The 22,541-nt window shown below is 41.2% G+C and overlaps 1 protein-coding gene across 5 annotated transcripts; it reads right to left on the reverse strand.

Annotated features, from left to right (window-relative positions):
• Nucleotides 1–973: 973 nt before the first annotated feature.
• Nucleotides 974–21,353, reverse strand: LOC125280420 (fibroblast growth factor receptor 1-A-like). Of its 5 annotated transcripts, XM_048210948.1 has the most exons (6): nucleotides 20,998–21,353; nucleotides 18,268–18,367; nucleotides 15,247–15,400; nucleotides 7,943–8,133; nucleotides 2,831–2,975; nucleotides 974–1,970 (listed from the first exon to the last, which is right to left on the reverse strand). In XM_048210948.1, the coding sequence occupies exons 3-6, from the start codon at nucleotides 15,359–15,361 to the stop codon at nucleotides 1,846–1,848; spliced, it is 576 nt and encodes a 191-aa protein (XP_048066905.1). In that variant the 5' UTR covers nucleotides 15,362–15,400; nucleotides 18,268–18,367; nucleotides 20,998–21,353; the 3' UTR covers nucleotides 974–1,845. The 5 variants fall into 5 exon arrangements, with proteins under 5 accessions (XP_048066905.1, XP_048066904.1, XP_048066903.1 ...); XM_048210947.1 differs by lacking the exon at nucleotides 18,268–18,367 and having other exon boundaries at nucleotides 15,247–15,397; XM_048210946.1 differs by lacking the exon at nucleotides 20,998–21,353 and having other exon boundaries at nucleotides 18,268–19,009.
• Between the last annotated feature and the right edge of the window lie 1,188 nt (nucleotides 21,354–22,541).

Consider the following 22,541-nt stretch of genomic DNA (forward strand, 5'->3'; position numbering starts at 1 on the left):
ATGCCAATATTTAGTTAGTCATAGCGCCACCTGCTGGCAACAGGAAATTACATGCTCTGCACTGTAATTCACTACCAGAAACACATCTAAATACGCCATGAAGTACCAAACTTGCTAGAAACACGGTAAATCATGAAATACTTGGCTAAGTGCTAATGTATACAATTAACTCCACGAAACAGGAAATTGTTGTAACTCAAGCATACAATGTCCGATCTGCTCCAAACTTCACATGTGTGATAATCGTCCTGGCCTGAAGACATCTAAATGACAATATTCAGTTATAGTCAAAGCGCCACCTGATGGCAGCAGGAACTGTGGTGCACAAAATAATGAGTATATTTATTTCTCCTCTATTTATCCACTTAAATGACTATCGCCCACTGTTCACAGTTTTCCTAAGGCCACCGGGTGGGGGTGTGCCTGGGTGCAAGGGCCCTTTCATCGCTGCTTGCAGCTTTAATTGAAATTACATCCCGATAACACTTTGAATCTCACACCAACCAGCTGTATGATCTCATAATCACAAACTCATCAGTCTTGGTCATTAGACAGAGGTGATTGACTAATATTCTAGACCTACTTTTGGGTCTTTCTAAATTACATTATTTAGCCCCCACAGATCTGAACACACTGAATTAAGGTAAGACTATTTTTAACCTGAGCCCATGACAATTACCTTTGAACCAAGCTGACCAACTTCGCTTCCTCTAATGGTAACTTTATATAATCATGCCGTGGTTTCCCACGTACACTTAGTTAGAATAATCTTACAATAATCAGAGGTTGAGGCTCACCCCTATTTAGATTGGTCTAACATTTGTACTGTATGGAAAACACATTATTACACTGTAAAAAATGTTATGTGCTGTTTACTTAAAAAAAATTATAGTAACAATATTACACATAAGTAATTTTTAAGGTTGGATTTCTTTAATGGAATCTAGATTATTTAGTCTATGACACAATTTAATATTTTTTTAGTAAAATTTGCTTTTTTATTTTAAGTTGACTCTCAGAAGTGTGTTTTAGAGTGAATGAAAATAACTTGCTAATATTTGATTTTGAGTTATGATGTACAATTAAAAGACTGTATTCTGCTGGCACAGCACAAGTAGGAACAAACCTGTTACTGCACTAGCAATAACAAAGTTATTGCTCAATGAACAAAGCAACATGTTTCAAAGTATTAGTACATGCAGTTATCCACAACCTAACCATAAGCTCTACTCTTCTGCACAATGGTCACAATCAAAACTTCAACATAACAGAAACTCTTTCAAATGTCAAACAAAACTGAACAATAAACATTAACAGATGTTTCCCTTCACTCAAAAACACATACACATTAAACACATTAACACACAAAAACACATTCACACCAAGAATGATAACTATAAAGATAACTATTACAATGATTAAATAAGCATCCACACCAGCGAAGGATTATATTCTATTTATCCTGCAGTTACAAGAATATGCCATCTGCCGCTTTATATGCTCAAACTCTTTAAATGCTGGTGAATTTAGTTTGGCTTTCATTGTTTTAATCCATCAGCAGGAAAGAATCATTATAAAAGCAACTGCAACAATAATAAAAAATATATAATAAAAGAAACTTGTGAATTTCCATCTTCCTCAAAAGTTCATTACTACATGCTTACATAAAATATTCCACTCTCCATCAAAAGAATTTCCATCACATCCTACATTAATGATTTGTGAATAATAAAAAAAACAAAACAAAAAAAAAAAAAACAGCATTTTTGTGTTATAAACATGTCATGGTTTAAGGAAAGTGTGAACGAGAACTCAGAGCAGAGAAAATGGTGGGCTTTAATTGACTCAATACACAAACAAACTAACAAAAACTACCATTAGGGGGGAAAACACACAGTCCAGGGCAGGTGGCAGTACAGAAGACAGGTATAGGACCGCCCGGGCTGGACTGGAGCATGACGGCGTCACTTCTAAGAAGACAAGAACAAGACCAGAAAAAACATGAGCGGCAGGATCCTGTCACAAAACTATACAAACTTTTGATTGCTACAGAGGGGGGCCACAGATTTGCGCTAGTCCACTTCTCAGAAATCACTTATGGCTGAGGTTATTCTAAAAACCTAGTATTAAAGGTAACACTTTATTTTGATGGTCCACTTTAGACATTCTGCTGAACACTGCACCTAAATGTCAACTAACTCTCATTAGAGTATTAGTAAACTAACTCTTTATATTGATGCTCCTCCAACAGACATTCTACTGGCTATAAGTAACTTTGCAACAACATGTCAAGTTATTCTACTAACCCTAACCCTACCAATCTACTAATACTCTACTAACAGTGTAATGAGAGCAAGTTGACATGTAAGTGCAATGTTACTTAGCTGTCTAAAGGGGACCATTAAAATAGTGTAACCTTATCTACTAGCACTGACAATGCCTTAAACATAATAGCTTGTGGCTTCCATAAAATCAAATTAGTTTGTGTGATGTAAAATGTATGTAAACATACGCATCATGGCACTGCGCATGTGTGCAAGGAATTTTTGAATCTAAAAATGATTCAAGCGTTTACATGCTTCATTTTTTCCTGTTGATTGAATCATTTCAGGTCTACATCACCCCTTTCCTCTGATCGAAATTTAATTCGGTTCAAGCTCAGATGAATCAATCAGACATTAACATGAAGTCTTTTCGGTCTAATTGAGCCATCGATCTGATTACTCACAGATTACTTGAGTGAGTGCATGTAAATGTAGAGTGAACAGCAGCTGTTAAAACTAGATATGAAACCATCAACCAAAAGGAGCACCACAAGAACCAAAGATACCTTCATAGACGGTCAACCATGCAGACTGATGGGAGTGACCGACAGAGTTCCTAGCCAAGCAGGTGTACTCTCCAGCATCCTCTAAAGACACATTCCTGATCTGCAGTACCTCCATCTCCTTAACCGTAGTTTTGACGCCTGGCATCTAGAGAAAAGAAGCCAGAGAGATCTGGGAAAACCAACCAAAGGAGAGAGAGGATGCTTTGCATAACACAGGGTTCCCACACCTTGTTTAAAGGGATAGTTCACCCAAAAATGAAAATTTGATGTTTATCTGCTTACCCCCAGTGCATCCAAGATGTAAGTGACTTTGTTTCTTCAGTAGAACACAAATAATGATTTTAAACTCCAACCGTTGCCGTCTGTCAGTCAAATAATGCTAGTGGATGGGAACTTCTACTATAAGAGTAAATAAAACTTGCATAGACAAGTCCAAATTAAACCCTGCGGATTGTGACGACACATTGATGTCCTAAGACACGAAACGATCGGTTTGTGCGATAAAGCGAACAGTATTTATATCATTTTTTAACTCTAATACACCACTATGTCCAACTGCGTTCAGCACTCGATTAGTGAGGTCTGATCACGCTCTGACAACGGCAGTGATGTCTCGTGCTTATACTTCAATGAGAGCGAGACATCACTGCCGTTGTCAGAGCACGATCAGACCTTACTAACGAGTGCTGAATGTGGTTGGACATAGTGGTGTATTAGAGTTAAAAAAATGATATAAATACGGTTTGGTTTATCGCACAAACCGATCGCTAAGCAGATAAACATCAAATTTTCATTTTTGGGTGAACTATCCCTTTAACTTCAAATTCAAGGACTTAATGTGGGGACACATTTCAAGTGAGAGCAAGGTTACATCGTGTTACCTTGTAAGATACATTGTTACAGTTTTCATGTGTCAAACACAACTTTTTTTGGCCATATGACAGAGATCTGATATTCTATTTGTCATATTTCTGTTTTGCATAAAACTGAAGAATATTCATTTCATCCTATACTGTATTCTAAAATGATCTGATATTAACATTGGCATGGATTTTATTGAAAAGAGCTTAGGCTCATGTAACCAGAAGTTTTAAGATATATGAATATGCCTCTAAGTTTTTCTTGCCTCATGGGTTTACGTCTGTGAAACGCTTTCACAGCTGAACTTCTGCAGAGCAGTAATGTGATTCGCGCTGCGCTGTTTTAATTGGTCAGCGCCGCGCTGGTGAGATTATTTCACATCGCGCTGTCCGTTCGGTGGCGCAAGCAAGATGAGTCAGTCGCGCGGCTTGGTCCATTGAACTGCGCAGACGACATGTCAGCGTGGCTCGAGCTCTGTGAAACCGCGCTGTCTCGTCCTACATTTCGTGCGTTTGGCTTCCCATACACTCGGTCTCTCTTGCACAGTGTCGCTCACTCGCGGCGTTCGCTGTTTTTCAGAGGTGGGGGACTCGAGTCTGACTTAAGTCGCACATTTTAGGACTTGAGACTTGCTTGACAAATATTAACAAAAGACTTGGCTTGACTTTGACTTGACATTCATGACTTGAGACTTGACTCGGACTTGAGCTAAATGACTCGAAATAACTTCTTTTGTTTAATAAATATCTGTTTTTGAACGCACCGCAACCTAACCATGTGACGCAGCAGGCAAGCAGGGAGAGCTATTGTGAGCTCTCATACGGTGCGTTCCAAACGGGATATATTGCCCTCCGAAGGGCACTTCGGAGTAAAAATAATCATGGCCGCCATGTTGAAGGGTCGTTCCAAACCGAAGTGCTCAAAACTGGCCACTTCAAAGGGCCCTTCGGAATGAAGGATTTCGAAGGGTACAACTGATGGACACTTCGGGCCCCCATGATCCTTTGCACAGGGAAGTTATTTGACATCACAGAATGGGTAAAGGAGGTTATAAGAGTTTGATTTTACCTAAATGTATATATAGTATTTTTCTATACTACTGTAATATTTATACGAGTTAGATTTGGTACATTAATATGGTCAAAACGACATTGTACTTCAACAAAAATACTTTACAGCTCCCTTTATCATTTCATTCAAATGTTTAAAATGCATAGCCTACATGCGATAAACCTAAAATAAATAAATAAATTAACGTTAAACAAAGGGCGCAGCTTGCACAATCTACTCCTCTTTGATTGTCTCGTTAAGATGACGCAGAAGTGCGTTCCAAAAAAAAAAAAAAAAAAAAAAAAAGAGTTTTTTTGACCCCTACACCCTTCATCCCTTCGAAGCTCTCACTCCGGAGGGTAAACCCTTTGAAGGGATTAGGGCAATAGACAGACAGAGCATGCAGTCGTGACTGAACATGGAAGGCGCTATGCCAAGAATAATTAAGTAAAAAAAATGTTTTGGACATGTTAAAGGTCCCGTTTTTCGTGGTTTTTTGAAGCTTTGATTGTGTTTATAGTGTGCAATATAACATGTGTTCATGTTTCGCGTGTAAAAAAACACAATATTTTTCACATAATTTACTTATCTGTATACCGCTGTTTCCACTGTCATAAAAACGGGCTGATGACTTCCTTGTTCTATGAAGTCCCTCCTTCAGAAATACGTAACGAGTTCTGATTGTGCCAGCGGTTCCTGTGTTGTGATTTGACAGCAGCTTAGCGCATCTTGCCCGGAAAGGTCACGCCTCTTACCATAACGTGGAGATGCACGCGCTCAGTGTTATTGTAAACATGTCTTTAATTTTACCCTATCAATTTGAGCCGGAATCAGACCCGGTGATTGGACTGCGGGATGAAAATAACAGCGTTTCGACGACATGGCGACAAACACACTCTACAAACGCAACTCTTGTGTATTCCTGTGGGTGGAGGTTAGTCAAAAACTATTTTAGTGACGTCATTAAAGAAGGAAGTAGAGGGATGTAGTCCAAACTGGCCGTTCGATGTAGGCGACTTCTGTTAAATAAAATATCTCGCTTGGCATTGAACTTTGAGCTTTAAAATTTTACAGATTTTATTTATACTCTAACAACAACATTACACACTATCTAAAGTTTGAAACATGAGATCACGAAGAACGGGACCTTTAAGAGTTGACTTTGAATTGGTTTTGTGTTCATTAAACAGAAAACTGGGTTAAAATCAGTGCTGTCAACGTTTTCCAGTTTAACGTCAAAAATATTTAATGCAAACGCAGCATCCGTTTTTTTTTTTTTTTTTTTGTCATCCTTTGGCTAGCATTACAAATATGATCTCGCTCTTATTCATGCAATTGCTTTTAAACCATTTAAGCGCGACAAAAGAGAAAAAGAGAACGCGCTGTCTGTGAATGTCCTGTTACACACACACATGACCCACAGAAAGACGCGCGCCTGAATGTCACGCTTGAACGAATAATAACACATAATGCCAAAAATGTCAGTTTTGTCGAGTATCCTCATTAGAGCAGCCTTGAATGAGTTAGTCTTAAACGAAAGTAAATAGTTGTGAGAAGAACAGTTCTCCGTCTTTGAAGAACAAAGGTAACAGAGAAAATTATCACTTTTAATTTTTTTTGCAAGTGCAATGCATTGTAAATGGTTAGTCACTGTTTATAAGGAAATGTCAGCTTTTTTGCAATAGCACAGTATGTGTACAGTCTAATAATTGTTCTTCAGTGTTAGACTGAGTGAAAAGCCTATGGATAGTTTATGAGGATGCACATAAATATATTGTACACACACACACAGAAAAAAAAAAAAAAAAAAAAAAATTCATACAGGCTTGCGAACCCAACCATGCACATGCAAACAATACACTTTTCACTCATGCACACACATTAATTTATTCATTTTTATTTTAAAGAGGTTGGTTCAGGCTTTATTGTGTTTTTGGGGCACAGTTTAACATGTCTTAATGCTTTGTTTTTTTTTTTTTTAAAAAGCCATATTTTTCATATATTTTACCTTTATTCTACACCTCTGTTTCCATTGTCATTCGAACGGCTCATTTGACTTCCTGATTCTATGAAGCCACTCCCTTCGAAATACGCAATGTGCTCAGACTGGGTAGCTGGTCCAGTGTATTGTGATTCGCTGAAGCGTCCGGAAACGCCACGCCCCTTACCATTCGTTATATGTGCTTCAGTGGAAATGTAAATAATGGCGTCTATATTGCTGTATCAAATTGAGCCAGAATCAGACCCAGATAAAGAGGGTCAAGCAGAACCTCTGCAATCACGGCTTTTAAAGGAAATTTCTTTTTTTGTGTGTGTGTGTGTCAAAGTGTTTAGGTATGCTGTTACTGCTGTTTGTTAGCTTTCAAAATCCAGTTTTAACCTGATTAAAGCTTTACTGTAGCCAGATAACTTACATGACTGAGTAGTAGCATTTTTGTAAAAGTAGCATTTAATTTATAGCATGAACAACTGTTTGTCTATGAACATAGAATATTTAACTTTAGTGATATTAAACTTCCCTGTATGGAAAAGAGATTTTAATTTTTTTTCAAAATGATTTACTATTTGCCATGTGCATCAGGAAAGTCAAAAAATAACAAAAAAGTATGCCAGTCATTCATTAAAGTTAATGATAAGCATTTCAATAATAGTAATAATAATAATAAAATAGCATTTATATTTCTGTATAAATAGCATTTATATTTTCATGTTATAAACAGTGGTGTAAAAAATTGCTCTGTACATAAGCTGGTGGGTTTTATGGTGAGGTGTGTTGCAGACCGGGTGTGATGGGCCACTTTCTGCCACAAAGTCCAGGGCCACTTTTTTTTTGCCCCAGTCTACCCCAGTTTCAAAGCATTCTTGAATTACAACCATTTAAGCTTGGATAGTGCATTTTCACATCTATGTGAAAAAGGAAGGTAACAGTTAAGCGGTTAAACCTGTTTTTCTCAAAATTCCATTCCTGAAAATCATTGCGATCAGCCGAATTCAAATGACCATAACTTTTGTTATAGACAAATAAATACAAATTTGGAAAGGGCTTGAAACCAGCTTTCATTTGGTATCAAAATATGTAATTTGTAAAATGTAAAATTTCACCATGTGATGGGTTTTTCGTAGATCACATCACATATGAAAATTTTCAGTGTAATTGACAGACACAATTGGGTCAATCTCAGACTAGTAAAGAGGTTTTACCTTCAAGACCCGAACGTACGGCAGTCCGTCAGGGCTGAGTCTGCTGCCATTCACCTCGATGTGCTTCAGCCACTGGATGTGTGGCTGAAGATCGTTGTAGATTTTACACTCAAACTCCACGTCACTACCCATCACTACTGTACGGTTAGCAGGCAACCCGGCCTGAAGGATCAGCTTGTGCAATGAATGCTCTGTATCACACACACACACATTATACATTATACACAGTGTTGTTATTTGTGCTCATTTTAACAAAGGTTTTTATAAATGTTTTCTCTGATCAGCTTTTTTCCCTCTTAAAGAAATCAAAGTTGGGATCAGCACTGTGGAAAAGAGGATATTCAACAGATGTCCATTAAACACTAATCTCAGAGGCTGTAGGGAGCAGCCTATGTAATATGCAGACTAGGAATTTATTATAATTGCTGTAATTTGGTGAAAATGAGTGGGAATGTTTTTTGAAGCCCCAGCCCATCTCTCAGGCCTTCTGACCAAAAGAGGGCAAATAAAGACACTGCCACTGGTCTCAATGTGAGCAGTGGAGTAAGTTGAGCTCTGCACATAAAACAGTCCAGAAAGTATGACTGAGAAACTCGAGAGTACTTTGTATTTGTGTGTGAGTATAGGACAGGAGTGAATTGTTGCTGGAGTGATCATAATTACACAACGAAAGCACATGAACACAACAAAAAAAACCTTTTGATTAACACTAGGAAACATGATAATGAATGATGGTTGAAGCAAAAGGGTATTGATCATTTTTAATTGTGAATGTTGACTGTACAGTTTAGCTCAGGGGTCGGCAACCTTTTGGCACGCGGAGAGTAATCACAGAATGGTTTCCCTTTCGATACTTCACTCGTACTGTGTATGGCGAAAGGTCTCCTTTTTCCCCCGTTACTGAAGACTTTTTCAGTAACGCAGTGTAACTGCATCGCCATTAGTTCACTCATAGACAAGTTGTTGAACCAATGACGGTGCGGCATAGCTGCGCGGTCTATGATGACAAAGCACGCAAATATTCCCGCCGAAATGGGCGGGGTTTAGGGCTATATAAGCAGGCGCTTCGCCATAGGATTTCAGTTCTCTCTCCTTCAGCGACGACTTCACATCGCTCCTCACTGATCTCCGGCTGAAGCCTTCGTCGCCTGGAAAGAAGCTCGCCTGGAAAGAAGCTCTCGCCGCCGTCGAAGAGGCTCCCGCAGCAGACTGCTGAGCTCGCCGACGAAGAAGCGCCGGCGCCCTCGTCGACTGCCGCCCGCTTCCCGCTTCCGGCCGCCTGCCAGCCCGTCTCCTGCAGCCATCCGGCGCGCCTAAAAGAGCATTTTCCCGTGGTTTATTGCTGCTCTAACAGAGCTTTTCCTAGCGGTTCATACCGCTCTAAAAGAGCTTTCTGCGGCCCTCGCTGCTCTAAAAGAGCCCCTCAAACGCCGTGCCTCACCCTCTCCCTCGAGAGAGCAGTCCCCCGTCCTGTTCTCCCGCCCTGAGCTGCGTCCCTCAGCAGAAGCGAGCGACCTCGTCTCCTTCGGCGGTTCTGAGGACGAGCTGCTTAATGACTCCATGTTTCTCGCGGCCTCTGAAACTGAAGGATGGGCCGGTGATTCAGAGGACCCCGCCCGCCTTCCCTCGCTGGAGCCCATTGACTGCAAGCCGGGTATGGATGCCAAGCTCTTCCGCATCCTCTCGAAGGCAGTGGAGGATTTGGACCTCGAATGGGCTCCACCAGAGGAGCCATCACAGAGCAGGCTCGATGAGTGGGTCACCGCCAGGCCCCTCGCCAATGCTCTGCCCCGTTTTTCCCAGAGGTTCATGACGAGCTGACGAAGTCGTGGCACGCCCCGTATTCTGCCCGCCTACGTACTACACATTATTCAGCTCTCACTTCTGTGGATGGCTCTGAAGAGAAGGGTTACAAGCATCTACCGACCCTGGACGAAGCAGTGGCGGCTCACCTCTGTGGGCTGGAAGACGAAGAGGGCCCTTCCATCCAAGCCCTGCAGGACCACCTCTGCCCTTGCTGGCAGAGCTTACACGTCCGCGGGCCAGGCTGCCTCAGCGCTGCACACCATGGCGATTCTCCAGATGTTTCAGACGAAGCTCCTCTGTTCTCTGGACGTGTCCGGCATCGTTGCACCTGCCTTCCGTGACCTCCGCAGCGCCACTGACTTAGCCCTGCGTGCCACAAAGGCCACAGCCCAGGCCATTGGACGATCCATGGCCAGCCTGGTCGTGCTTGAGCGCCACTTGTGGCTCAACCTGACCGAGATAAAGGAGATGGACAAGACGGTCTTTTTGGACGCCCCGGTCTCTCCCTCCGGTCTCTTCCGGCCAGCAGTAGAGGGCTTTACGGAACGCTTCACCACAGCACAGAAGTTGTCCCAGGCCATGCGACACTTCCTGCCTAAGCACTCCAGCTCTATGTCTGCTTCCAGCCGCCCCAAGTCTGCGCCGGCTCAGCAGAACAAGCCTGCCCCCTCTACCTCTCAGGCAGCGCCACCCAAGGAACAGCGGCACCGTTCTCGCTCCGCAAAGCGCTCCTCCTTCCCGAGGCAACATCAGAGACCCCGGACGAAGATTTCGCTGGACCCGACGCCTCCTAAGCCTTCCTGAGCTTTCAGGAAGGAAGAGGATGGGGCAAAGTCTTGCCAAAGCCGGACCACCCCAAAAGCTCTTTCGTTCCATCTCCCCTCCGCCTCGTTCAGTTCCGGGCACGGGAGATATGTTCAGTGTTGTGCTAACTGTGCCCAAAAGTGTTGCGTCCATGCCAAACGCCATTCTCATGGCGAACACTATAAATATTTTACCTTCTCAAAGAAAGAGCAAATTTCCTCTTCCACTCTCTCCGGTGTATGGGCCCCTGATCGGCGGCCCATCATCCGATGCCATTCAACCCCTTGTCACACGGGCCGAGGCCTAGCAGGCCATCCCCGGAGTGTCAAGCTGGGTCCTGGGGACCGTAAGTCGAGGCTACTCGCTTCAGTTCGCCCGTAGGCCCCCGCGCTTCAGCGGGGTGCTTCAGACTTCAGTCAACACGGACGACGCTCATGTCCTCCAAGCCGAAGTCATGTCTCTTCTGAGGAAAGGAGCTATAGAAATAGTTTCCCCCTCAGAGAGCAATTCGGGGTTCTACAGCCGTTATTTTCTAGTCCCCAAGAAAGATGGCGGTCTCAGACCCATCTTAGATCTCAGGCTCTTGAACCTCTCCCTCATGAGATCCTCGCGCAGGTTTGCCCCGGGGACTGGTTCTGCTCGCTGGACCTGAAAGATGCATACTTTCACATCCAGATAGCCCCCCATCACAGGCGATTCTTGAGATTCGCATTCGAGGGTGTGGCTTACCAATATACGGTCCTTCCATTCGGGCTGTCCCTAGCTCCTCGTACTTTTACCAAGTGCATTAACGCGGCGCTTTCCCCGCTGAGACAGTTGGGAATCAGGGTTCTCGATTATCTCAACGACTGGCTCATCCTAGCCCAGTCACGAGCCGAGCTGGAGCATCACAGATCTGTGCTACTCAGCCACATGGAGTGCCTGGGTCTCAGGGTCAACTTTGCCAAGAGCTCGCTGCTCCCCAGCCAATGTATAACGTTCCTGGGTGCAGTCTTCAACTCAGCCCGTATGACGGCTGTAGTCTCGCCAGAGCGCGCTCTGGCCATTCAGCAGCTCGCGGCATCGGTCAGGAACAGAGCCTATCTCCCTCTGAAGTTCGTCCAGAGGATGCTAGGGCTGATGGCTTCCGCCTTCCCGGTTCTGCAGCTCGGCCTTCTGCGGATGCGGCCTCTGCAATACTGGTTGAAGTTCCGGGTCCCTCCTCACGCCTGGCGGCACAGCCGCCTGCGTCTCAGGGTCAGTCAGGCGTACCCCTACAGGCGGTGTCCAGAAGGACGGTGCTCTCAACAGACAGGTTGGGGTGCTCTTTGCGAGGGCAGACCGGCTTTCGGCTCGTGGTCTCATGAATAGAGCCATCTGCACATCAACTGCCTCGAGATGTTGGCAGTGATTCGAGCCCTTCACGCATTTCAGGCACACCTGACGGGACGCCACGTCTTAGTCCAGTCAGACAGCATGACAGTGGTGTCATACATAAATCACCAGGGCGGTCTTTCGTCCAGCCACTTATGCGCTCTGGCGAAGCGCATTCTGGAATGGGCATTACCAAGGTTTCAGTCGCTCAGAGTGACTCACATACCCGGGAGAGCAAACTTGGGAGCAGATATGCTATCTCGGAGCAATGTCCCCTCAGACGAGTGGATGCTCCACTCCCAGACGGTTCTCACGATCTGGGAGTTCTTCGGGAAGGCAGAGGTAGACCTCTTCGCCTCAGAAGACAACTCTCACTGCCAATTTATTTCTCGAAGGAGGATGATGCGCTGGCTCACGTCTGGCCCAGCACCCTCCTTTACACTTTTCCCCCGATCGCTCTGATCTCGCAGATCATCAGACGAATCAGGGAAGACAAGCATAGAGTCCTCCTGGTGGCCCCGCTCTGGAGGAGCCAAGTTTGGTTCTCAGAGCTGTTCAGGCTTTCCACGAAAGCCCCGTGGCCAATCCCCCTGAGACAGGACCTCCTCTCTCAGGCGAACAGGACGATTTGGCATCCCCAGCCAGAACTCTGGGCTCTGCATCTCTGGTCCCTCGATGGGAGCCTGCTAACCTCCCTGGGGACATGCTGAATACCATCTCTCAGGCGAGAGCTCCGTCCACGAGACGCCTCTACGCCCAGAAATGGTCGGTCTTTGTTGGCTGGTGTTCTGCACGCAACATAGACCCAGTGGAGTGTGACGTATCTCCGATACGGTCTTTCCTCGAGGAGCATTTAGAACTGGGTCGCACCCCTTCAACGCTCAAAGTTTACGTAGCAGCCATCGCAGCGTTTCACGCTCCTATCGCTGGCCAGTCAGTGGGACGAAACAACCTTGTGGTGCGTTTCTTAAGAGGTTCTAGGCGATTGAATCCACCTCGTCCTCTCACCGTTCCCACCTGGGACCTCTCTTTGGTCCTCAGAGCTCTCAAAGGGCCTCCCTTTGAGCCACTGTGTTCAGCTGACCTCAGGCCCCTGACACTCAAAACCACTCTGCTACTTGCACTAGCATCGGTTAAGCGTGTTGGCAACTTGCAGGCCCTCTCCATGAGCCCTGCATGCCTTGAGTTCGGGCCCAACGACTCCAAGGTCGTTTTGAAACCTAGGCATGGCTACGTCCCTAAGGTGCTCTCGACTCCATTCAGAGCACAGGTCATTTCCCTCTCAGTGCTTCCTCCCTCGTAGGACGAGCGAGAGCTGGAATTGCTCTGCCCCGTCAGGGCATTAAGGACCTACGTTGAGCGATCACAGCCTTTCCGGCAATCCAATCAGCTCTTTATCTGCTTTGGCGGCCGCACCAAAGGGTCTTCGGTCTCAAAGTAACGTCTTGCGCATTGGATAGTCGACGCTATTACTCTTTGTTACTCCTCTATGGGCCTCAACTGCCCCATAGGAGTTAGAGCCCACTCCACTAGAGGAATGACTTCCTCTTGGGCCTGGTCTAGTGGAGTTTTGATTAAAGACATCTGTGAGGCGGCCGGCTGGTCCTCGCCGTCCACTTTTGTCAGATTTTATCATTTGGATGTCCCGACCTTACAAGCTCGGGTCCTCTCAGTATGATCCAGCGGCCTCTATCGAGCTCCGCTTCATGCCACTCTGGGAGTTGACTCCCCTTTTGGTAGTGTAACAAGGGTTTGACGGCTCCAGCCTTCTCACTTGTCCTCTGGTTCCCTCGCGGTGTCCAAGACAAGTCCAGTCATACACAGTACGAGTGAAGTATCGAAAGGGAACGTACTCTGTTACTAACGTAACCTGGGTTCCCTGAGATACGGAACGAGTACTGCGTTACATGCCGTGCCACTAGGCTGCGGCTTCAGTGTCGTCGCTTCAGTCGAATGACCTGAAATGCTATGGCAAAGCGCCTGCTTATATAGCCCTAAACCCCGCCCATTTCAGCGGGAATATTTGCGCGCTTTGTTGCCATAGGCCGGCATGTAACGCAGTACTCGTTCAGTCATTGATTCAACAGCTTGTCTATGTGTGAACCAATGACGATGCAGTTACACTACGTTATTGAAAAAGGCTTCAGTAACGGGGAAAAAGGAGACCTTTCCCCATACGCAGTACTCGTTCCATATCTCAGGGAACCAAGGTTACATTAGTAACCGAGTATGTTTTCAGATCTGTGCATTAATGCGAGTTAAAATCTCACACTTTAATAGTAATTATAGCTCCTAACTTAATAAAACAGGCTGTGTGAATATGAGGAATGATTACCTCAAAATGTACGTCCACACACAAGTTTGGAGGACTTTATTTAAATTAAATACGTATACCTCTTTACAGTAAATGGAAGAAGTTTGGAACCACTAGGACTCTTCCTAGAACCGGCCAACCCGGCCAAACTGAGTGAGCGGGGGAGAAGGGCCTTAGTTAAGGAGGTGACCAAGAACCCGATGGTCACTCTGACAGAGCTCCAGTGTTTTTTCTGTGGAGAGGAGAACCTTCCAGAAGAACAACCATCTCTGCTGCACTCCACCAATTAAACCTGTACAGTAGAGTGGACAGACGGAATCGACAGATCGAGGGAAAGATGAAGCAATGTACAGAGACATCCTCGATGAAAACCTTCTCCAGAGCATTCTGGACCTCAGAGAGGGGCAACGGTTCATCTTCCAACAGGACAACAACCCTAAGCACACAGCCAAGATAACAAAGGAGTGGCTACGGGACAACTCTATGAATGTCCTTGAGTGGCCCAGCCAGAGCCCAGACTTGAACCCTATTGAACATCTCTGGAGAGATCTGAAAATGGCTGTGAACTGACGCTCCCCATCCAACCTGATGGAGCTTGAGAGGTCCTGCAAAGAAGAATGGGAGAAACTGCCCAAAAATAGTTGTGCCAAGCTTGTAGCATCATACTCAAAAAGACTTGAGGCTGTAATTGGTGCCAAAGGTGCTTCAACAAAGTATCGAGCAAAATCTGTGAATACTTATGTACATGTGATATAGATATATATATATATATATATATATATATATGCAAAGATTTCAAACAAACTTCTTTCACATTGTCATTATGGGGTATTGTTTGTAGAATTTTGAGGAAAACAATGAATTTGATCCCTTTTGGAATGAGGCTGTAACATACTAAAATGTGGAAAAAGTGAAGCGCTGTGAATACTTTTAGGATGTATATATAAATTTTACTGTTGCAAAAAAACAGCCTGTTTAATTTCAGGTTAGACAGGTGATAACACTTACACCTGTTTTTGAAACTTACCCTCATCTTGGGAGGCTGATATGACCTGGGACTGAAGAACCTGAGTTAAGAGTACTGAGATCAGCAGCAACATGGTCTTCATCATCATCATCATCATCAAGGATTTTCTCTGCATCCAGCTCAGCTCTTCATAAAGACAGCTTCAACATGCCTGCATGTTCAAAAAACACATTACTTTCCACATATTTGTCATTGCTGAGGTCCTTTCTTCCCAGAATGTCTGTAATGCTCTGTTAGTTCCCGTCTCTATGAAGACCCTCCTTCCAAAAAGCGCAATGTCCTCTGATTGGTTGGCTGGACCAGTGTGTTGTGATTGGTCAACCACTTTGAGCATGTTTGGGGAAACGTCAAACCCCTTATCATAACTTCGAGTTTCAACACACTGGGTGCTTCTCATTTCTTATTTGTGCATCCTCGTTTCTAGGGCTGCAACTAACGATTATTTTGATAATTAATTGTCTTTTCTTTTCCTTTTTTCAATCAATTAATCGGATAAAAAAAAAAAAAAAAAAAAAAAGATTACTACTCATTAAAAATTCATTTTAATCCATTATTTTAAACAATGTTATTCCACATCCTGCCCGATGCTGTTCTCCAAACAATGTGTAATATAAAGCATATGAAAACAAATATAGTCTAGTGATCGACCGATGTATCTGTTTACCGATATTTTTCCCGATATTTAAGCATTTTTCCATAATCGGGTATCGGTTTTGTAATATCGGATTCCCCGATTTACGGCGCCATCTTGTGGCCGTTTTGAGATTTCCGCCATTGCAGCCCGGGCGTCTGAGGAGATCAGTCAACAACAACTCAGTGCACAGGTAAAGTATATGTTCTACTTGGTTTGCTTTAATTAATCAACTTTATTTAACATAACAGACATGCACAAATGAGATCTGAGACATAAATTCCTGATAGCTATAGTTAATTTATGCAGCTTGTTTCTAAACAATTGAGACGAACTCATTGAGTCACGTAGTGTAATTCGTCATGTCCTGCCCCAATAAAGACGTAACTTTACATGAATTAAATAAAACATGAGTGCATGTTGAAAATAAAAGCGCTGAATTTAATTCTCTATCTGTTGTATTTGCTCACCATTAGTCTAGAAGAAAAAGTTCGTTCATATTGCTTAGCAAATGACGGATGATCAGGAGGCTTAAACACGGCCACTGAATGAAACTTTTGACAAGATTATCTTGTTTAAACACCCTAGATTATATTATCATTTACTACATAATTATTTCGCTAATACACATATAAATATAGCCTACCGCTTTGTGGAAATTATTTATTATCTCCATGCGCGATCGCGGTTGATTAAATTATAGTCAAACAGCACTTTGCCAGTTGGCATTTCATGATTTAACGTTAGATTAAATTTAGATCATAAAATGCCAACTGACAAGTGCGGTTTAACTTTATATAGTCTCGGAAAAAAAAAGTTCGTTCATATTGCTCAGCACCTGAATGGGTTGATGATCAGGAAGCCTCAAGCACGGCCACTGCATGAAATTTTTGACAAGATTATCTCGTTTAAACACCCTAGATTATATAATCATTTGATTTACTACATAACCATTATTTAGTTAATAAATATAAAGTTTTTTTTTTTTGTATGCAAGGAGGGAGTGATTGTTATAAATAAAATGGTTTGTTCAGCTCATTTGTGTTGTAATAATTGTCAAAAACAGAAGTATAACAGTAAATAAATATCGGTTCTGCATATCGGTTATCAGGTACATAAACATGCAAATAATCGGTATCGGTTATAAAAAAAAAAAAAAAAAAAAAAAATCAATATCGGTCGATCACTAATATAGTCAAAGCATCTTTGTAGTTTATGCTGTACATTATAAGCAAATAATATACAGCATAATGTACAGGGTTAAAATACAAACATTACAAAGTCAAATAAAAAAAAAATAAATAAAAACAACAACCAATTGCTTACTATTTTTAAAGCAGAAATTAAAACTACATAAAAAAAAAAATAAAAAAAAAATATATATATATATATATATATATATATATATATATATATATATATATATATATATATATATATATATATATATATATATATATATAAACATACGTTAAACATTATACTCAAGTCAGTGAAGTTTATCAAGACTTGCTTGTTCTCAAAATATGCAAAATGGAAATACTTGGACTTTCTAACATTTACAGATAAAGAACCATAAAATGTAGGCTAAGTTATGAAAACACATGTCAGAGGCTTTTAAACAGCATGCATCTGTCAAAGCATGATGGGGAAAGATTGGTTAATTATTTGAATTGGTTTGTTTGTAACGATCGGCCCAATAGGTCGATTTTACATGGATTAAAATGGGGTCAGATTAAACTTTGCGAGATGTTATGAGTGTTTAAAAAGATGAGACAGACAACATAAATTAATAAATAAAGTGTATTTACAATATTCACAAGGAACTTAAAACAACATAATAAAATTAGAATAACTTAGGCCGTTTAAAAGCAGGGAGTCCATTTGCACCATACCATAAAACAGTCCATAAGAATCCTAGTGTGCTGATAAGTCCCAATGTGCAAGTGAGAAATGTCCACCGGGGTATATACAAAGTCCAAGATTGCAGTACTTTCTGGAAAGGTAAGTCCACAGGTGAGTAACTCCACAATCCAGGTACGTAGTGTCTGTTAGTGAGAGAGTGATTGTTTGCCATGCTGCCTCCTTTATACTGGTCTACTTCCTTGTTCCTGTCCTGATCAGTCACATGACAGGCAGACCCATATACATTTAAAGACACACACATTAAAATAAGTAAGAGGAATAAAATGGCTAAGACAACATGTAACCCAATTAAAACTCAAATATACATTAAACCATCATGTTATATATGTTGAGTGGATAAAACACGTGTCTTGTGTACCAACAGTGTCACATAAGACACGTGTTTTATCCTCTTAATATATATAACATGATGGTTTTATGTATATTTGAGTACATTAAGTTAATACATAAAGTAATGTTTAATGACAAAAACACAATGCAAGTGATTTCGCCGCGTGCCTCCATGTCTTGCAGTAAGCGTGCTACTTCAGCTTCCACACTCCGCACAAACATTTGGATCTGCACCTATAGTGCACATATATATAGGTTAACGTTAGAGCGAGCGGCCATGTACAGTTGCTACAACATACATGCTTCAAATAATATTTGAAGTCTATGAATGTAGGCGAACATTTGGATTTCCTGCACGACATACTGTAATTACCACAAGGACCCACCGTTAATGATCTGTCCCTCACACTTTTTTCTGCGACTAGCCGTCTAAAAACAAAAATTGGTCGACAAAGCCTCTTCTAGTCGACTACAGATTAGTCTGCTATTAGGGGGCAGCCCTAGAAACGAGGAAGCATCAATTTGAGGATTGACAAGCACCTACTAACTACTCAACCAGGCCCCACCCCTTATTTGCATATGCCTTGGGGATATGAGGAATATTGTGATGTGTTTGTTCCTGGAAGAAATCTCAAGACTATAATGGAGGCGTTTCAGGGAGTTCAGAAACAGTGACACTGATAGAGAGAATAACTCCCTTTGGAGTACACACTAAAGAAAGCTGAAAATGGAAAAAAAGCATAATAGGACCCCTTTACTGTACGGTTACTGGAAGGAAATAAACTTACAATATTGAAGGTTTAGTTTATGACCAAATTACTTGACTGATATAAATATTTTTAATTTAAGGTGAAAAAAGAAGAAAAAAAAGAATTTTATTTGTTTAAACTGTATGATTGAAAATATCTAAAGATATTTTAAAATGAACATGTTACGGTACAGACGGCACGGAGGCAGAAGTAAAAGCAAGTAAGGTAGTTTATTGTAATTCAGCAGTGAGCAGGTGAGTAAATGGTGGATCGTGAGTTCAATGTGAAGATAGGGGATTGATACTGTCCTTTGTTGCTTGTAGATGGAAGTCGTGGTTGATGAGATGGAGAATGGCGGGGGAGGAAGACTGGAGGAAGACTGGAGACGCTGGAGAGACTGGGATCGCTGGTAGCAGGTAAGAAGCAGGTTGGAATCCTTTAGGTAAGTATACATTAGTCTGTATAACAAACGAGACCGGACAAAGACTGTGTGTGTGAGTGTGGGTTATATAGTGCTGGTGATTGCGGGGATGATGACGTGCAGGTGGCGGTGATTAGAACTCCGGTGATTGAGTGCGTGGGGGAAGTTTTAATCTTCAGATTGGTTTGAATGTCTCACATTTAGGCTTCAGTCACATGGTCAAGAAAGGGATAAAAGATATTGTAACTGTTGCTCTGTCTCTTTTTACTCTCTCTTCTTTTTCTAGGCTCGCTCTTTTGATTCTCGGCATCTTTTCTTTGGCACTCTCTGCCACCCCCCCTCTTCACTCCTCTCTCTCTCTCTCTCTGTCTTTCTCTCTCACTCTCTCTCTAACTATCTCTCAGGTAACTTTTTACATACATGCTGGGTACGATTAATTGTATATGATTTTATCATTTCATACATCTATTTTGTAACTATTTTCAGTGTAACCATAATCAGATATTGTCATTACACCCTTTCTATTACAAATGATGTGCTGACTAGTTTTGATTTAGTATTAACATTAATGTGCTCCCTATTGCAATACAATATCGTCACACTATAGCAATATAGCTCTCCCACATATTTTGCTATTGTAACTGTGCTTATTTCCATTGTTGGTATACTGCAAGTTGCAGTGGGTGGTTTTAGACAAGAAATGTACATTTTTTATAATCTTGCTGATAACGTTTCTTTAGTCATTCAGCAACCCTACAGCCTGAACCCCTGAAGGCGATCCACCCTTACAAAACAAATTATTTATAAGAAAAGCCGGCCCACCAAGAGTTGCTAGACTGCCATTTCAGGAGGAAGCTATTAGGACCAGATGAATGAACTCTTTCGTGTTGCTTTTTCTGGGAAAACTGACTCATGCTAAAAAACTGAAATGCGCCACTTGAGTCTGACTGTGTCAATAAGTAGGCCTAGCTATAAGAACAAAAAAAGAAGATTGCTGAATAACTAAAAATTATTTAAACAGGAGGAAGTTTGTCAGCTGACCAATCTGACGGATTTTTGATATATTAATAATGGATTTGTGATCATTTGTAGAGCACCAATAAATAAAGCAACAGTTTAAACAGATGCTGTAAACAGTGAAGTATCGGTTATCTGTCTAATTTATTCACGTCGCATATGGAGTACTGTATTATTATCCACAGATTTCAAACTTTACTTAAAAGTGCTCAAGTTGTTAAAAATGCACAAAATGGTCACAGACGCTTTGTGTTTAAAAAAATTAAAATCAGTTTTTATGACCTCATTTTTTTAATATCTACTTTCTGTGTACTTTAAAAACCACTATTTAGATGACTGATAAAAGCTTCATTAAAACAGTAAAACACTTCATGGCAGTCATGGCACCAAACATTTAAGACGATTCTCTTTATATAGAACCTCTTTTTTTTTTTTTTTTTGAACATAAAGGGTTCACAGAGTTTCATGGAGGACAAATAAAACGAATGAAAATCGTTTTAAGAGAGAATGAAAATGATCCAAGACAGTGCAAGAAGAGAAAACATATAACATAACTTAAATACAATACTTGTAGTGTTTATAAAGTGTTTATAAAAACGTTAGGACAAAAACAATATTAATATTATTCAAATTCAAAAAAGAAAGAAAAAGAAAAGCATGTGTATTTTATTACATACCAAAATAACAGTCCGATCAGCTTCAGATGTTCATAAAACTGTCTCCCAAATAGTCACTGGATGAAACTCTACGTCTTCCTCTGTCTTAAGTTTAACCTCTTTGATTTGCATGAGTCATTTTTACATCTGTGAAAATATGGCGAGCGGATGTGTGCTCCTGAAGAAGGCGTGAAGATCTGTTCGTAACATTTAGGCATCCATGACTAACAACCAATTTCCTATCGAGTGCGTCCATTTTTCAGCTGAAAATTACACCCGTGTGGTTTTTGTAAAGGAAAAAAACTTTGCGCTCGTCTTGAAGATATCGTTTACTGAAAATTACCGTGCGGTTGTTTGTGATCATGTGAAAGGAGGGGAAAGAGAAAACAACTTTTACCAGAGAGCTGTAATTTCAGTGGGCAGTCCGAACTAGTCAAAACTAACACAAGCATTGGGCAGACAGACCTGACTCCCCCTCCATCACTGGCACCCAATAGCACCAAGCCAAGACTCCTTTATTTTCAGATTCACAACTTTTATTTACAAGGTAAAAAATCATTAAAACATTAGCATAGCCTTTGAGTATTTTTCAGTTAAGCAATTATTGCTTCAAAAAGATCAAGTGAAAAATCAGTAATAAAATTATATATATTAGCCTAATAATATAATATAATAAATATAATATAATATATAATCAGAGTTGGGAGGGATACTTTTAAAATGTATTCCGTTACAGTTACAAATTACTCCATAAAAATATTCAGTAATGTAATAAATGTTCCACAATATGAAAGTAATGTAATCTGATTACCTTTGAATTACTCCAAGGTCACATATGTAAATAAAGTCAGATAAAAAGCATCATCAAAGTACTTTTATTTAATTATGAATTTAAAATAAAAATACATAAAAAAAAAAAAAAAACAAGCAGTCATGTATTGTTGCACCAACTAGAGATTACACAGCCCCGTATTTATATTTGTATAAAAGGCTATACAGACATCTAGTGGCTACAGTATGGTATTACAGATGGTTTTATTTTTATTTCTTCAACATGTACAAGTAAAAAAAAAATTAAGGCCGTGATCTTTCACTGACTGACCCTGGGGTGTTAGTGGTGGGACTTACACTTTGTGGGAACTCTCGTGTTAAAGTCCCCCTTAAAACTCATCTTTGATCACCAAAAGGACATATAAATGTTTTGTTTTTTTTTCCTGTGAAAAAAAATATATTTATGGCTTAAAATAGCTTGAATGTAACAACTTTGCTTCATTTAGTATAGCAGATCTATGAATATGATAATTAGCTCCACCTCCTCTCACTTGAGAGAGCTCAGAGATCCAATGTTTTCCCCCTATAGGAACTATGCTATTCTGTTCTATACTTTTATGAATTCTATTGATAAACCATGAGAAAAAGGTGAATAAAGACTGAGAGTCAATGAATGTATCCAAACAGTTGTTCTCTTGTCTAATAAAACATAATATATTAAAGTGTCTTTGGTGTTTCCATGGTTTCTACAAAATAAAATCGAGTGTAATGTGGGTATGATGTCATTGATAGGC

Source organism: Megalobrama amblycephala, linkage group LG12 (genome assembly GCF_018812025.1).
Source record: "Megalobrama amblycephala isolate DHTTF-2021 linkage group LG12, ASM1881202v1, whole genome shotgun sequence".
Classification (NCBI taxonomy): Eukaryota; Metazoa; Chordata; class Actinopteri; order Cypriniformes; family Xenocyprididae; genus Megalobrama; species Megalobrama amblycephala.

Excerpts from the sequence above, each read along its gene's own strand:
- LOC125280420 (XM_048210947.1), bottom strand. The coding sequence starts at position 15,361 with ATGCAGAGAAAATCCTTGATGATGATGATGATGATGAAGACCATGTTG. Across the intron at positions 8,134-15,246 it reads ATCAGCCTCCCAAGATGAGG|AGCATTCATTGCACAAGCTG; the intron begins GTAAGTTTCAAA and ends TGTGTGATACAG. Across the intron at positions 2,976-7,942 it reads CGTACGTTCGGGTCTTGAAG|ATGCCAGGCGTCAAAACTAC; the intron begins GTAAAACCTCTT and ends TCTTTTCTCTAG.